The 16,455-nt window shown below is 38.0% G+C and overlaps 1 protein-coding gene across 1 annotated transcript in view; it reads right to left on the reverse strand.

Moving 5' to 3' along the window:
- Positions 1-345: 345 nt before the first annotated feature.
- The window catches only part of hat1 (histone acetyltransferase 1), a 30,396-nt gene continuing 14,286 nt past the window's right edge, over positions 346-16,455 (reverse strand). Inside the window, 6 exon segments of the mRNA XM_056268988.1 lie at positions 346-879; positions 5,161-5,277; positions 7,962-8,119; positions 11,146-11,220; positions 11,223-11,245; positions 15,346-15,450. Of these exon segments, the coding sequence (XP_056124963.1) occupies positions 712-879; positions 5,161-5,277; positions 7,962-8,119; positions 11,146-11,220; positions 11,223-11,245; positions 15,346-15,450 (646 nt within the window). The 3' untranslated portion in view covers positions 346-711.

A 16,455-nucleotide genomic window follows, 5' to 3' on the forward strand; every position in this document is an offset into this window, starting at 1 on the left:
TTTCTATTCGAATATATTGTGATCAAAGCTGAATTTTCAGCATCATTACTCATCTTCAGTGTAACGTGATTCTTCAGATTTGCTGCTCAAGAATGATACTTACCAGTGTTGAAACCAGCTGTGCTGTTTCACGTGATACATTTTCTTTCAGGATTATGTAATTAATAGAAAGCTTGAGGTTTTTGTGGAACAATTCAAGCCTTTACTGTAACTTTTGATCCATTTAATGCATCCTTGCTAAATAAGTTTATTGCCTTTACATTTTATTTTTTACTTTTGTACAGTAGCACACTTCAAACACACTGCATTATGCAAGTTTTACATAATACATCAAACAATGCCAGGTTTGAGCCTGTTAAGTAAAATCTTTTTATTTTAGACACATCACCAAAGAGATGGAAAGTCATACATTTGAGCAATATACAAAACATTTTATTTGATCAAGGAAGTGCTTCAAAATCTACATTTTTTACATTAAGGAAAATATTTGATGGAAAAAACATCAACTGAAAAATTCATCTCCACAGTAGACCAATGCACTCATCTCTTATTATGTGAATAACTGCCCCCCTGTCTATCACAAAAGTAACAAATGCATGATGTTTCATGTTTAATCCCTCATTAACACTGTGTACAATGCAATTGAACAGTGTGTGTGTGTGTGTGTGTCTCGGCCAGTCTTTCCAGGACGATGCAGAAGTCTCGCGTAGCTCACGCCTGAGCCAGTCGCTCCAGGACTCGCCGATAATCCGCAAGCACGTCCTGGTAGCTTTTCTCCAGCTCCTCGTGTTGCAGACTCGTGTCCATCTGGCTGATGTGGGACGCCAACTCCTCTGGCCTCAAACATTTCCGCATCTTAGTCAGCTCACGCTGGTTTTTCTACACACATGGCAAAAGCGTTGGGAGAAAATACACAGGTGTCAGTACAGCGCAAGAGAAAATAAGATGCAAACCAGCTCACCCGATCCCATCCAAAACCTGCCATTGAATAGAAACCCCAGGGCAAATGTGATTACATCACAGCTAAACTTCATGTATAAACTTCAACAAAGAGGGGAGAAATAAAAGAGCCGTGAACAAAAATTGAGTCTGTAAGGTTGTTGAGAGGCTTTGTCAGTAAATCAAGACGCTCAAACCATGAACTCAGAAGAAAGCACACAGACACAACGTATACAGATGTAGATCCTATCACAGCTTCATTCGCAGTAACATCTGTAATTTCCCTGTAATTCTACTTTGTTTTTTATAAAACTTGAGTGTCTAACAGAAGCACAACTTCCACGAGGATCTGAGTTTACATGATGGACAAATCAGACAATCACTGTAGTCCTTTTATAGCAACTTACATTTAAAAAAAAAAACAGCAGGAATTCATTTACAAAATTAACATTTGAGGTATAATTGTGTTACACAAAACGGTAATGTTACCACAGACCTTATTTTACTCAAGAATCAAAAAAGCACTATTGAAAACCCATAGGAAATTCCAGAGAGAAGCCATGGTGAATTAGCCTTCCGGGTTGATATCACGACTGAACAACTCTACTGATTAATTCCTCGAGTAAGCGCTAAAGCAGTGCAGATAGTGTGTGTGTGGATGCCACATGTTCCAGTGAAAAATGTCAAGTTTCATGAAAAATTCCTAAGAAAAATAATTCTTCTCAGTTCTTCTTATTTTCAAACTTAAGAATATTTGATATTCCCAAGAACATTTCTCAACAATGTTTACAATGAATTTTAGAACAAAGATACGAACAATCTCTTAAAGTTAGGATAATCTCCAACTTGTTTTAAATACCCAAAGCCAGTGGGGCGTAGGTTTGATTTTGAAATTGGTGGGGACGGGGACATCAATATATAAATATATTTGAAGTTTTGATCGAAATTATTGCTAGGGCTATATCAGTATCACTGGATATACACGTCCCTAGCGTCCCTACTAAATTCTACGCCCCTGCCCAAAGGTAAGATGTTAAAATTATTTATTGGGTTGTTGCAAATATTAAGCATTGCAACATAATGCAGTACTACCTATATACAGTATATGACTTTCAACCAGCATTACAAAAAAAATGTTTCTGGATCAAATCACCTACCCTACCTTTAAATGTTCTTCATGGTCAAAATGCCAGTGTTGATGAGATATTAACATCTAAAGTGAATGTAAACAGGCAAAATATTGGATTAGATATATTTAAATTTAAATTATTGTGCATTGAGTCTTGCAGTGTCAATCCAACGTATGTCATTAAAATTAATCAAATAACAATTTATGTTGTTAGACCTAAACAAATTTTTTTTTTTTTAAATCAGGTACGCGTGTACTGAAATGTTTGGCAAAGTTCATTATTAGCGAGTTACCCCATAAATCCCTACCTACACACAGACATTGAAAAATCTGCAACACATTCAAAGTAAAGAGACCTCCAGAAGAGAGAGAGAGAGAGGCATATGGTCTGCAGATCCTGCTCTATTTCCTTCCCAGACTCATGTTTTTCCCTCTTTCTTTGGCTCGGTCTCTTCACTGCTGTCAGAGATTTCTGTCCTGGACTGTGTCATGATGAGAGCGGTTCTGATCCAACACATTACCAGTGCTGGACCAAAGCAGATATCAGATCAACTCACATTATCTGCAGAATGTCAACTAATATCTCCACAACCTCCAAGAAGAATCAGGACACGTGCGGTGAAAAGAAACAGCTAATCGAGTACAACCTAAGTAGGATGAGAAGATAAAGACCACTGCATGGAATCTGCAGTCACAGAATTCTGATAGATCCTCCTGAGAATCGGAAAGTTCCAAACCGTCTGACATTCTACTGTGGAACACAAAGCAATTTAGTAGAATGTTCACGTTGTTCTTTTTCCTATTATGAACACAAACAGCAGCCAGAACATGTTAAGCTCAGAAAGAAGGAAAAATACTAACTCCATAAAATAAAATAAAAACTAGCCTATATTCCAAGACTCCTGAAGACATGATAGTTTTGCGTGAGAATCAGGACAAAATTGTAATTTATAGTCACTAAAAAAACTGCTCAAATCTCATTTGTGGTTGCATAATGTATGCACTTTTATGGTAAAAACATTTCCTTTTGTGTTCCACAGAAGAAAGAAATATTAACTTGGAACAAAATGAGGTATGATATTTAAAATGCAATAATCTTTTCTTTTTTTTTAACTACATAATTGTCGAGATATTCCTTGTTATCACAGTGGAAAACGGTTGTGCTTTTTTCAAGGTTCTTTGATGCATAGTAAGTTAAATAGAATCTTTTGTAACATTATAAATGTCTTTACTCTCACTTTTGATCGATTGAATGCATCCTTGCTAAATAAAACGTAAACCCCACCATTGAAACGTTTGTGCATTTCTTTAAAATTTTTGGACAATTTGATAATGCATACATTTTTTTCTCCCATAATCAGTGCACAGAGGTTGTAAAGTCCCCCTATGGTCAATTTAATCCCTCAAAACTCAACTTTGATCAGCAAAATGGCATTTAAACCTTTTTTGTTTGTGAAAAAAATCTTAAGATAGCTTGAATGTAACTCTACACCCTTGCCTCATTAAGTATACGCGGTTCTATGAATATGTAAATGAGCCCCGCCTCCACTCATTCACACTCAAGAGTTTAACTCGCTAAACTTTACTGCAGTAAACGCGGCACAACGGCAAGTGTAAATACTGGTTTAATTCAGCCATATATGTTTGAGTCAGAAACTGATTCTGAAGAAGAGGAAGAGTGAATTATACAGGGTCGTATACAAGTCGATGTATCAGAATGGTAATGCGTTTTATGTATCGCTCTATAATACGTCAGACACATAACGATAATTAATTGGCTTGACTATGTTATCAAACAGCTAATAATGTGTTGCTAATGTTACACAAACCAGAACACTGCCTTCTAACAATCAGCATCCGCAGAAACATCTTTGAACATCTCAGAACGTCAGTGGAGAAAACAAGCATATAGTTCATCATAATATAAATCATATACACAACTCACTCTATATTGGTAAATGTACCTGATTTTTCATATCAACAGAAAAATATACCAGGATAACCTGTCTTCTCTCGAGCTCCCTTGTTCCCTAACACGTTGATGTGATTGGTTACAACATATTTGTGACGTAGAGAACAAGGGCGATTTCAAACCGTGTTTTTGGTTCACTCCAGTTTTAAAGAGAAAATACTCAGCAATAGTGTTGACTTATGAATTTGCACATGGTTTGTCTTAACGCATATTAAAAACACCAAATAGACAACTTGATTTTCACCACAGGTGGTCTTTAAGACGTTAAAATGCTGCATCACATGCTCCAAATCATAACTATAACATACTATTGGGGTCAAAATAATCTAGTGATATTGCACAGATGCTCAGCTCCAATCCTGAGACGCGCACCGCATCCGCGTGTCTTCATGCAGAGAGATGGGATTAGAGAGAGACCGTGTGCAGGTGACTGGGTGCTGCATTCTCCCTGCTAAATGGCTCCGCTTAAATCAGATGCAAATCTGTAATAATGACACTTGTTGTGAATGGAGCTCGTGGTGTGGATGTGGAGACTGCGGTTGCCGCCCGGTGTGAGCCATTATACCCTCAAACAAACCCAGACCGAGGCCTCGGGTCCCTCTCGCTCTTAACACCGCGTGAGAGGATCACACAGGAAACGGCAGAAACTATTCACACCACTCAATGAATAAATTACGCCAGACAAAGACTGCCGAATATCAGAACAGCAGCACTGAAAGAGTTTTGTTTCTGTTCATTTTTACACAGCACACGGATATAAACGGGGCTAGAAATGTGCAGCTCTCTTTGAAGTCAAGAAATGCTTCATTTCACATGTTGTAGTTGGAGCTGCGTGGTTTGGAGAACGTTACACAGGCGGGCCAATCTTGGCAGTCGGGGTTTGTTTTGGCAAGACTTCACTTGTTTTGTTGTTTCGTGCGCCCCACCTTCAGTACATGAAGTCCAAGCTCCTTTCTCTGCACTTTATGACTGACTAATCATTGCATGTTGGTTGTTGTAGTTACGCCTAATGGGTAATGTACTCTGTGTACCGAATCAGATTGCAGTCGTTCTGCTTCTTAAATGCAGTCTATCAGCACAGACGGACATGAGCAGATAAAACACACACAAACACACTTACTCTGTATGGTCCAAAGAGTCGTTTTTTCACCTCCAAGCGAAATTCTCGGGCTTTCTCTTCATCGCTCATGTCTGTGTTTCTGAGACGCAGAATTTCATAAACACGCCGTGCATGTTTCTGAAGGTTAGAGAACAGACAAAAGGCATATTGTTAAGGTTTGTTTCATTTAAAGGATTAGTTCACTTTTAAAAAAACTTTTGCTGATAATTTACTCACCCCCATGTCATCCAAGATGTCCATGTCTTTCTTTCTTCAGTCGAAAAGAAATTAAGGTTTTTGATGAAAACTTTCCAGGATTTTTCTCCATATAATGGACTTCAATGGTAGCCAAACGGTCCAAGGTCCAAAAGACAGTTTCAGTGCAAACTGCAAATTGTTCAAAGGGTTTTAAATGACACCAGACGATGAATAAGGGTCTCATCATGCGAAACGATCGCTCATTTAAAAAATAAATAACAACGTTTAAGTTTTATAAGCTCAAATGCTCGCCTTTCTCTGTTCTGTGTGACTCTCCTGTTCGAACTCGTTCATCAAAATGAACAAATCTTTTTCCGAGTCAATTCGTTCATTTCGGTCGTTAAATGAATCAAATGACTCGAAAAAAGATTTGTTCATTTTGATGAAGACCCTTATTCATCGTCTGGAATCGTTTAAAGCCCTTTGAACAGTTTGCTTTGCACTGAAACTGTCATTTGGACCTTGGACTGTTTGGTGCCCAGCAAAGTGCATTATATGGAGAAAAATCCTGGAATGTTTTCATCAAAAACCTTAATTTCTTTTCGACTGAAGAAAGAAAGACATGGACAACTTGGATGACATGGGGGTGAGTAAATTATCAGCAAAAGTTTTTTTAAAAGTGAACTACTCCTTTAACACACATTCTAGCTTATTTTCACTCTAAAGTTTGGGGACAGCACCTGTGGCAATAAGTCCTGAGCATTTAAAAGCAGAATATGCCATTTTCTTTAACGCTCTTACATGAGTTCTTTAGTAAAATTGATTTATTTAAGCTGTACCTGCTGTCAATATAATACTTTAGATGTGGAACTACTTTTAAAGTTTAGTTATGCCATACCGATACAATTACAGTTGAAAGTTTAGTTATGCCATACCAGTGTAATTCCTGTGGGTAGAGTTCAGTCAGCCCATCATTATTGCAAAATAAACACAGATAGGGTGATTAGGACACAAAGCTGAGGGGTCGTGCATCACCCTTAAGAGGTTTATTTTGATAATTACCAACTGACTGTGCAATATTCATCCGACTACATTGTTTTCACCAATAAATATATAAAACATGGACCTGAAATACTGATTTAATTTGAGATGATTTATGTGACACAAGAGAAGATCTAGCACAGCTATAAAAGAAATGTGTAAAAACTATCAGTGTGCCACAGATGCTATCCACATACACAAAGGCAAAAGACAAAACCTGAATAAAAGGAAGAGCGTCATGCATTTTAGAAAAAAGGCACAGAACCATCATTCTAGAGTCATGCTATGTGGGTAACTTCCATAAGTTTAGCTAGTCTTTTGTGTACTGATGAAGGCAAAGACCATAGATGATCAGATTATTTGTTTCTAATCAATTAAACATGTAAAGGAAGCTTCCATTGCATGTCACATTACAATAAGATGTAATGTCCATATCCTAGCTGTCACTGATGAATAGTTTTGTAACAGTGAAGAGCAGAGACTCTAAATACATTGTACAAAATGTACCAGTCCCAGCAATTATGGACTGAATCTTTAATGGTGTCCACTTCTCTGGTTAAAAGCATCTTGCTCTGGGATTCCCGAGCTACTCTGACTCCTTCTGTAACTATGACTCCGAGAGGTCCACCATACCTCACGCAGTTCCCACTAGGGTAGTATGGAGAGACACGCATTTTGCCTGGCCATGCCACAGGCACCACCCTGAGATAATCACTCACAAACAACACGAACAGAGGGGATTGTGGGGCATAAAAGGAGATGCTGGGTCATAATTGGAGCAGTTAAAGAGTGGCCGGAGTGGCGAGAGAGAGAGGAGTCCCACAGGGGTCAGTGTTAGGCCCACTCCCACTCACTACCTGCTAATGGCCCTCGGAGAAAACGGATGTTCACTCCTACCTTTAGGGGCATTGCAAGTTGAAAACCCATCAGGACAAAGCCATCATCTCAGTATATAAATGCACAAACACTTTGTAGAATTAATTGTAGAATTACTTGGCCTTATTAGCTACACTACACAGCACCAGTAAAGTTTTAAAGGAAGGGCTGGTGATGTTGTTAAAACAATATACAGTATCTTGAAGTTTGCTTTAATTTTTTTTTTTTTTTTATGAATTGTGTGTGTGCGGGGGTGGGGGGGTTAAACCACACACCTACTGCTGACAAGTGGATTCCAAATACAAGAAATAAAATAAAGTAAAAAAGTTTAATTTATCTGATATACACCAATTTAACAAATGTATAGTAATAAACAGTGGTATCTACTTACATATATTTTTACTAAAACATTTTAAAGCAGATAAAATGCCACACAGGAACTGTTGAGAACAATTTTAGTGATATCGCAAACCACTAATTGGATTTACTGAAACTAAAAAAATTATTAATTGAAACTAATCAAACTATCTAATCAGGTTTGAAAATGGAGGTGCTATTGAAACGTGTGCGTGTGAAGCAGGTTTGAATCCATCTTGTGACTTTTCAATCCTATAACAATCTTATTTCCACCTCTTCTCAAGTCTTTTCTGGACTATCGATATCAATAAAAAGGCAAAATTAATAAATAAACCTGCAAGGGATGTTACCTTGTTGATCTTGAGTTTTTCTCTGGCCTCAGACGCCATTTCTTCACTGAAGCCCTTAGAGAGTTTCTCATTGGAGAAGGACGACAGAGTCAAGCACAGCTTCACCAGCACAAAGTCTCTCAGCTTCACATAACTTTCAGAAGGATCTTCCGCTGCAGAGAAGACAGTTGTGAAACGTCAGCCCACGGGTCTTGAACGTTTTCATTTGGTAAAATACAGAATTAAGATACAGACGCCAGACAAACACAGCTCAACCTTCACGAAAACACTCATTACATGCTGAATACATCATTGGAGAAAATTAAGATAAATGCATGTTTACTCTGGTAATCAGGGGGAACAGAGACTTTTACTAAATAAAAAAAGAGATGGGAGACAAAATACAGTAATACAATGTAGATTAGGACTGGGCAATACATTGAATGTTTACGATATATAGCAGATGCTGGCAATAATAAAAAAATCAGGAACAAGGTAATATCATGATTTTAATGTACTTAATACAAACCGCAGTTCCTTTCACTGCCTCGCAAATACGGGGGCATAAAATGCATTTTTCGCATAAAAAATGTCTTATATTAAACTTAAAGTTTGTCAAGTTTGACTAATTTCATTGAATCAGTTGACTTTCAATGAATTGATTCAAATTGCTGATAAATTTTGATTTGTGGTGCATCATAAAAAAAAAAAAAAACTTGAATGGAAGTGTCCAAAAGGGCTTTTATGGGAATAAAATGTTTTAGTAAAAATATATATTAAGGTAAATATTGCTGTTCATCATTGTGTACAGTATGTACTTGTTATATTAGCGTCTTCATTTAGCGCAAATACAGTGTAGAAAAAAGATTCTAGTTTATTTAATTAACTATTAATGTAGACTAAGGAATCTAGATTATTATTAACTACATTTTGACTATATTTTACTTCTTGAAATACACACTTTATGGAAAAAAATCTAATTTCAAAGCAACTATTTCTATATTTTATATAATGCTATACCTACACAGCCCTTGTTACCTGGTCCTCTCTCTAAATAGAGAGAGAAATGAACAAACATGGTAAAATAGTGTGAGTTGGGTAGAGATCTGGTAGACTCTCTCTCTCTCTCTCTCTCTCTCTCTCTCTCTCTCTCTCTCTCTCTCTCTCTCTCTCTCTCTCTCTCTCTCTCTCTCTCTCTCTCTCTCTCTCCTCTCTCTCTCTCTCTCTCTCTCTCTCTCTCTCTCTCTCTCTCTCTCTCTCTCTCTCTCTCTCTCTCTCCCTCTCTCCCCCTCTCTCCTCCCCCTCTCTCTCTCTCTCTCTCTCTCTCTCTCTCTCATTGTGTCTTTGTTGAGGGGGTGAGTGAGTGGCAGCATGTGGCCAGCACATTTCAGCAGCAAACTGCCGGCAATTAACATCACATCCCTTCACCTCCCCAAAACTGAAGGCAGAGCGGCAACAACTGCCTTATGAAAGGACATTCACAACACGTTGCCCTCGCTCCCATTCAAACACACAGAATATCATTAGAATGGCTGTGTGATCATACACGCTTTCTGAACGCATGCTCTAATGGTACTAGGCTTTACATTCACTTTTTTAATTAGATAAAGCCATTTGCAAAGGATTTTCAAGATCAAAATGAAGAAAACAACATGACAAATTATAATCGACTTGCATGGCTGCCATTATTGACTGCATTAATGCATGTAAAAGTTGGTCAGCCAATATGGGTTTCTCATGTCAGCTGTTCATTATTGCAAAATAAACCCAAAAGTGTGATGAGAACCCGGACTCAAAATGGAGACTGACTTTATATTATCCCACGTAATAATAATAAATCAATATACATGAAATATAGATTTGAGCTGTAATACTGTGTTGGCTGACATTGCCTTGCAACATACTATATTATTACTACAATTTATGTCTTTTATGTCCCTTTTTTCTTTCTCTTATAATTGTGGATACTACTTTTATGGATGTAATATCGGTTTCATTTTTCTTTCAGCCAATAAACCCAATTGTTGAATGTCTTTACTAAGACTTCAGGTACCATCCAAATGTAAGGAAATGTTATAATTACTGTAATAAAAACGTATAAACTTTTATAAAAGAAATATAGATTTGAGAAGATTTTTTTATTATTATTTGTGAATAAAGAGGCTGTAGAGTGGATTGGAAATAAATGAACCTATCATAGCTATATAAAACAATATATTTATACTACTACAATGGCCAGCAATGGTTTAGTGAGACGTAATGTAATGTGTGTGTATATATATATAAAATGATACTTAAGTTATTATGGTAGGGCCAAAAACTGATATGATGGCTGATATTATAAATCTATACGATACAGTTATGCTATACTGTTTGCACCACTCACATTTTCTGTCACATTGTATCGTCTTCCAGCCAGGTTAGCATTATGTGGGACAAGTTACTATCTAAAAGATAATACTTAGCATAAGTCTTTTGTTCAAATGCACACTGCAGCTAAATTTGGTTGTCAATTCGGCTTTTCAAATTAACTCATGAAAAATAGTGGATAAGAAAAACCACATTGTGTCCTCCTAACCAGACGCGATGTGATAAGATTCCAGCGACAAGCAATATATCCGTCCAAAATCAATCAAAAATAACAGCCAATCAGAAGAGCGCGTGGGCGGAGTCTCTCTGCAAACGCACTGCATTTGTAACGAAATGGACACTTTTCAGTTTTATTTTCAAGATCTGAGATGAATTATCCATTGTCACTTTCAGTATGGCTATAAATCATGTAAACTATATTAAAACTCACATCAGATGCGTTTAACATCAAATAAAGCACATAAACAGCACCAGAGATTATCATTGTCATACTTTGTTTGTTGTTCTTCAAGCTGCAACGTCGCAGAAATAGAAACCGTTTCTAAAATAGACCCGTTGTGTATATCGTCATCACGGCTGGTTAGGACAATAACTCTGATTAACAAGGAAAAAAGATACCTTTTATTACGTGACAATCACCACAATTTCGGGAGTGAGTCGTGTTCTGTATATTGCACGAAATTATAATGTAGGGGATTCACTCCCGCATTTAAATGCGGTTGGCACTCCTGAATCTTTACCGTGTGTATGTGGCCTTAAGTATGAGAAGAAATAATAGCGATCATTTCATTAGTAATGTTTAATCTAGGCCTCGGTGTGCGCTCATACCTGTGATTGTCCTGTACTTTAGCAAGCGTGCAGTAGTATCGGTGGACAGTCTCTAAGAGCTGAGCCCCGTGGCCTTCTCCTGGAACGGTGGTAAGATCAGCATCTGGCTACACACACACACACACACAGACACACAGCTTCAGTGATGCTGCACGATGATTAGGCACAATACCAATTTAAGGTTAGAGCTCTTGAGCCTTGAGCAACTGTTCTGCAAACACAGACCCCCGTTACAACTCTAGCACCCTTCAGACACACACTACACCACTGACTTACAGAATCTACTGAAACTGACATTATAGGACAGAGCTTTTGCTTCAGGACCATCACTTTACATTCAACAGCATCAAGTTACTGACACAACACAGAAACTAAATTGTTGATCCACACCAAAAAATTCTCTTTAAAGGTACCAAAATACCACTTTTTTTTTTTTTTTTGTATCACAAATGTCCTAAGAAAACCATGAGATGTTTTATTTTTAGGGTTGGGTATCGCTTGGGTTATTTTTTCACCATACCGGTGAAAACCATACTTTTAAAACTGTATTGGTGCCTAAACGGTGCCTGAACTGATACTTAAAAAGGCGTTCTTTAATGTGTGTGGGTTTTTTTTTATGTATTTTTTTTACTTTTATTTTGCTTGTTATAAGTATACTTAAATAAATACAAAACAAATAATTTACATAACAAATATACACAATAAAACCTAAACCACCTAACCCAACTACAATAATTTAACAATAAATAACAGTTAGAGTACTACTAACAGGAACGAGAGCAACCACGATATTCACGTTTTTTCTTTTTTTCCATAAGCCTATGCCCTTCTTTTACATTGTGTGTATGGAATGTTAAATAAGTTAATAATGATAACATGACTGTGTTTTTGGGGTTGGGCGGTATATTGAGTTTTTACGATATATCGATATTCTTTTAAAACGATATGGAATTGAGGCCAATACCGTTTCGATACAGTAGTTTGATACGAGCATATCTGAAAAATAGCGGAGGACGCAGTGTGAGCCTCCAGAAGTGAAAGTACATAGTACAATTTGTCCTAAAGATGACAAGCTTATATTAAGGGCTTCAAAATAATTGGTAAGATATAGTTAACAAGTTTAAAGCAGCTTTGCCCTGTCAGATGCGGTTATGTTTAGATTGTAATGTTTCACTGTAATGTGATTTTAACCACCTTTTTGCACATAGCCTACATTACATTCACTATATTTGTTTCCATATCCTTCAATATCAACATTGTTTGTAGGAAGCCATTGGGCAGGATCTGAAATAACATTATTTTTTAAATAAATTCAGATTTTCTTTATCCAAATAGAAAAACATAGAAAGTACTGAGATATATCGCCATTTAACCAAAAAATACCGAGATATGATTATTTGGCCATATCGCCCAGCCCTACTGTGTTTATCATTGCGATTTGTTCAGAGGCTCTGCGTATTTGCACACAGACAGAGAGAGAGAGAGAGAGAGAGAGAGAGAGAGAGAGAGAGAGAGAGAGAGAGAGAGAGAGAGAGAGAGAGAAGAGGAGAGAGGGAGAGAGGAGAAGAGAGAGAGAGAGAGAGAGAGAGAGAGAGAGAGAGAGAGAGAGAGAGAGAGAGAGAGAAGAGAGAGAGAGAGAGATAGAGAGAGAGATAGAAAGAGAGAGAACATGCGATCACCTGCGTCTTAAGGTCAAGTTATATATTCATCAACAAAAATAAGTAAGTTTGCCACGTGGCCCATGCCCAAGGAAAGCGAAATCTTTGTCGTAACATCCTTTTAACGTTTAAGGGTATTTCCCATTTCCACCAGCGCTTCTCAATGCATTAAATCAATGCCAATGATCCTTATGAAGTGAAGCATCAGCTTCAGCGTTACCCATGCGACGCATTGCTGGTCAGCCGAGCCTTGTAAAGTGCCGCTAAAAGGTCAAATAATTTAACACCTTGTTTCATTACATGTATCTTTGAATGAATCTGCGTTTTTGAACGTGTTAGTTGAATGAACGGTTTAATGACTCAATCAAATATAGTCCCTTGCCACCACCTCCACATCTCAGGCATTATGCTGCGTTCCAGGCAGGTTTTTGAGCACGTAAATCACGACTTCAAACCACGACTCACGACTTTGTAGCATTCCAGGCCAGTCACGCCAAACTACCTGAGCGCAATATACATACTTATTTTTTCAGACACATAACATTGTAATACATAATCGTGTGTGTATATACATACTTATTGTTTCAGACACATAACATTGTAATACATCATCTTGTGTGTATTATTATCATTATTATTATATTATTATTAATTTGACTGCAACGTTATATTGTCCTAAAGTGTATTCTCACTGTGTACCGGCCTGCAGAAACACTGCATCCGTAGGGGCTGCCATTGTTGTTTTGTATGGTTTTGCGGGCTATGTGACGTCAGAACTCGTAACTGGGAGTACATCGATCTAGTACAAGTTCACGGGTGGGAAGTTCACGGGTTTGACTGCCGTTCCAGTGCACTTTCACGGGTATAAGGTTGGAAAAAACACGGGTTTACAGGTTGCCTGGAACGCGGCATTAAAGTGACATACCGGTGGGTTTTCGGTACACAACCCTAATTAATATGCAATGAAAACCAACAGCTGAAGTGTGATATCAGTGTTTCCCCTACCATTGTTTTGGGGGGGGCGGCCCGCCCCCCCCCCCAAAACGACCCCCCGCCCCCCTAAAATGCTGACGAAATCCAGTCATAAAAAAGGAATTTAGTGTATAACATGGAATTTCACGGAATTTGTAAATTTGAGGAAAAAAATAGAAAGCAGTTCAGTACACTTGAAATCAAATCGCGATGTAGACTAGTGTGTGTTGAATATTAAAACACAAAGACTATTTAAATACGAATCCTGCATGTTCTGTGTGAATGAGTGGTGCCGCCGACGCGCAGTTTCATTTACCACACACACACACACACACTGAAGCACGGTGTGACGCTTGCGCTGTTTTTTGGCCTATATGAAGACACAAACGCATGAACTTCCTCTTAGGGCTCTAGATCCACTCTGAAAGTCACTTCGTGATCATTTAAACCGCTTCATTTGAGAAAACTATCATCATGACAAACACACAGAAACTCAAAAGGTCTTCACGGCAACCCGTCAAAATAAAAGTTCGGTTTTAAATTGACAGAAATATATTACTGTTGTACATTAAGAATTTAGATATGTCCCAATGTAATAATACACCTAACACTAATCCAAATAAATTATCATCAAAACTGAAATTTTTAAGGAATAATCCATGTTTTAATTTTAACAGTAGGCTAAAGCTCATTGTGCAGCAAGTTATTTGACAAAAACTAAAGTTTATTTAATTTCATATGATTAAAATTGATGATAAATGATACAATTTGTGTTTTATGTCTTCATTTTATTACCAGAAAAAACACAACACAGAATTAGAGTGAATGTTTTTTTTTCATATATATATATATAAAAAAAAAAAGTTATATAAGTTTAATGATTCATAATACATGATTTCAATTAATAAAAAAATAAAATAAATACACCACGTATCCGTAACACGCCCGCTCCGCAACACTACCAGTCCCCCCCCCCCCCCGGAAACAAAATCCTAGGGGAAACACTGGATATGATAACAGAGCTAAATATTACCAAGGGAAAGAGTGATGGTACACATGACCTGTGAAATCAACATCAAAAGAAACAGGAAGCATTTTCTCCAGCCTTTCAAAAGCCTATTATTTCGACTATTCGCTTTCTATGCAGGACTATATGGTTAGCAGCGATTTATCATTTGCATTTTGTATGGTTGATCCTATCAGAACTCATTTTGGGTCGCGAATTACTGATAAAGACTGCCTCAATTTAGCTGCTGAAAGTGTTCTCAAATACAGTAAGCAATGATATCATCAGTCTCCCAAAGGTTATCTCTGTTCATTCATCAGTGGCCGACGTAATGAAACGTTAGCACGTCTTGCCAATCAATACATTAGACTCGTTTTCAGAACGAGCTTTTGGGTGGGTGATGCTGAATTGGTTGGTCTTATAATACCCGGTGAGGGGCTGGCACACAAGAGACGCAAGATGGTAATTTGGGAGTTTTAGGGACAAGGGAGAGAGAAAGAAGTGTAATTTTCCTTTCCTTTTTTTTCACAGAATGAAGCAGATAGTGGGCACGTGCTTCCTCAGTAATTACCTGACACGTGGTCTGGTTTTGTCTGGGTATACGTAGTAATTATACACTGTCATGTAGCCAACAGTCGCGTAAAGGGTCTCTCCATCCTTATTGTACTTCTCGAATCTGCAAGAAAGACAGAGAGATAGAGAGAGATGACAAAGGCAGGCAGGTCAATCGTAGGCACGCTCCCATGCACAGGAGCCCCCGTCCCGTCCCGACCCGACCGTGAGGGCCAGTGGCCCGTCGCTGCACCTGCTGGAGACACTGAATGCATTATACACTTAATTGCTGCACTGCAACTTTGAGCAGAGAGGCAGGCATCTAGCCTCTTCACATCACTCCAGTCCATTTGCCCATTGTCTGTTTTAATAGGTGCCAAAGCAAAGAAAACACAGGCAGAGTCCCCTTCACTACCGCTGGAGACTTCATTCAGCGTTTCAAAAGACAACAACATTCAATTCAGCCTCTTGGTCTGACTCAAGAAAGAAAGAAACACAAGAGCAAAGAAACCAGACAAACAACACAAAGGAAACTCTTGCCAGATCAACAATTTGCTTCAATGCAGGAGAAAATATAATTAAAGCAGTCTGATAATTGGCCCCACGGGCCCCACAAAGGCAGGAGAGACGTAACTGGGACGGGTTAGACAAGTGCGCGTGTGAGAAAGACTCAGGAAATTAGGGTTTAGAAAGTTACTGTTCACTATTAATTGACACTACATTCGTATCGGCACTCGCCGACTATGTGAGAGCACTTGATTTGGATTTTTTGCCTGCCGAAGTTATCAACGCTAAGTTTTTGCCGACAAACTTAAATCTGTTCTTTACCCAAATTATTTAGGTTACCTCTGACTTCTTGTAACGACCCCCCCGAGACAGTCTAGGGGTACAGGGGTAAAACAGTTAAAATTTACATTAAAAAAAGAAATAAATATGAGTGGTTTGCTGTACAAGTCCATGGGGATACCGTGCAATAAGCGGATACATTTATTCAGCACAAAAAGGTTATATAGGTAAGCGTGAAGCAAAAACACCCAAGAATATAAATATATGTACAGTGGTTATTCACATTATTTTGTAGGATTAACAGTAGTAGGAGGAAGAGGCGACGCGAGAAGAAAATTATCTT

Source organism: Rhinichthys klamathensis, unplaced genomic scaffold (genome assembly GCF_029890125.1).
Source record: "Rhinichthys klamathensis goyatoka isolate OS25496 unplaced genomic scaffold, OSU_Roscu_1.1 h1tg000279l_1, whole genome shotgun sequence".
Classification (NCBI taxonomy): Eukaryota; Metazoa; Chordata; class Actinopteri; order Cypriniformes; family Leuciscidae; genus Rhinichthys; species Rhinichthys klamathensis.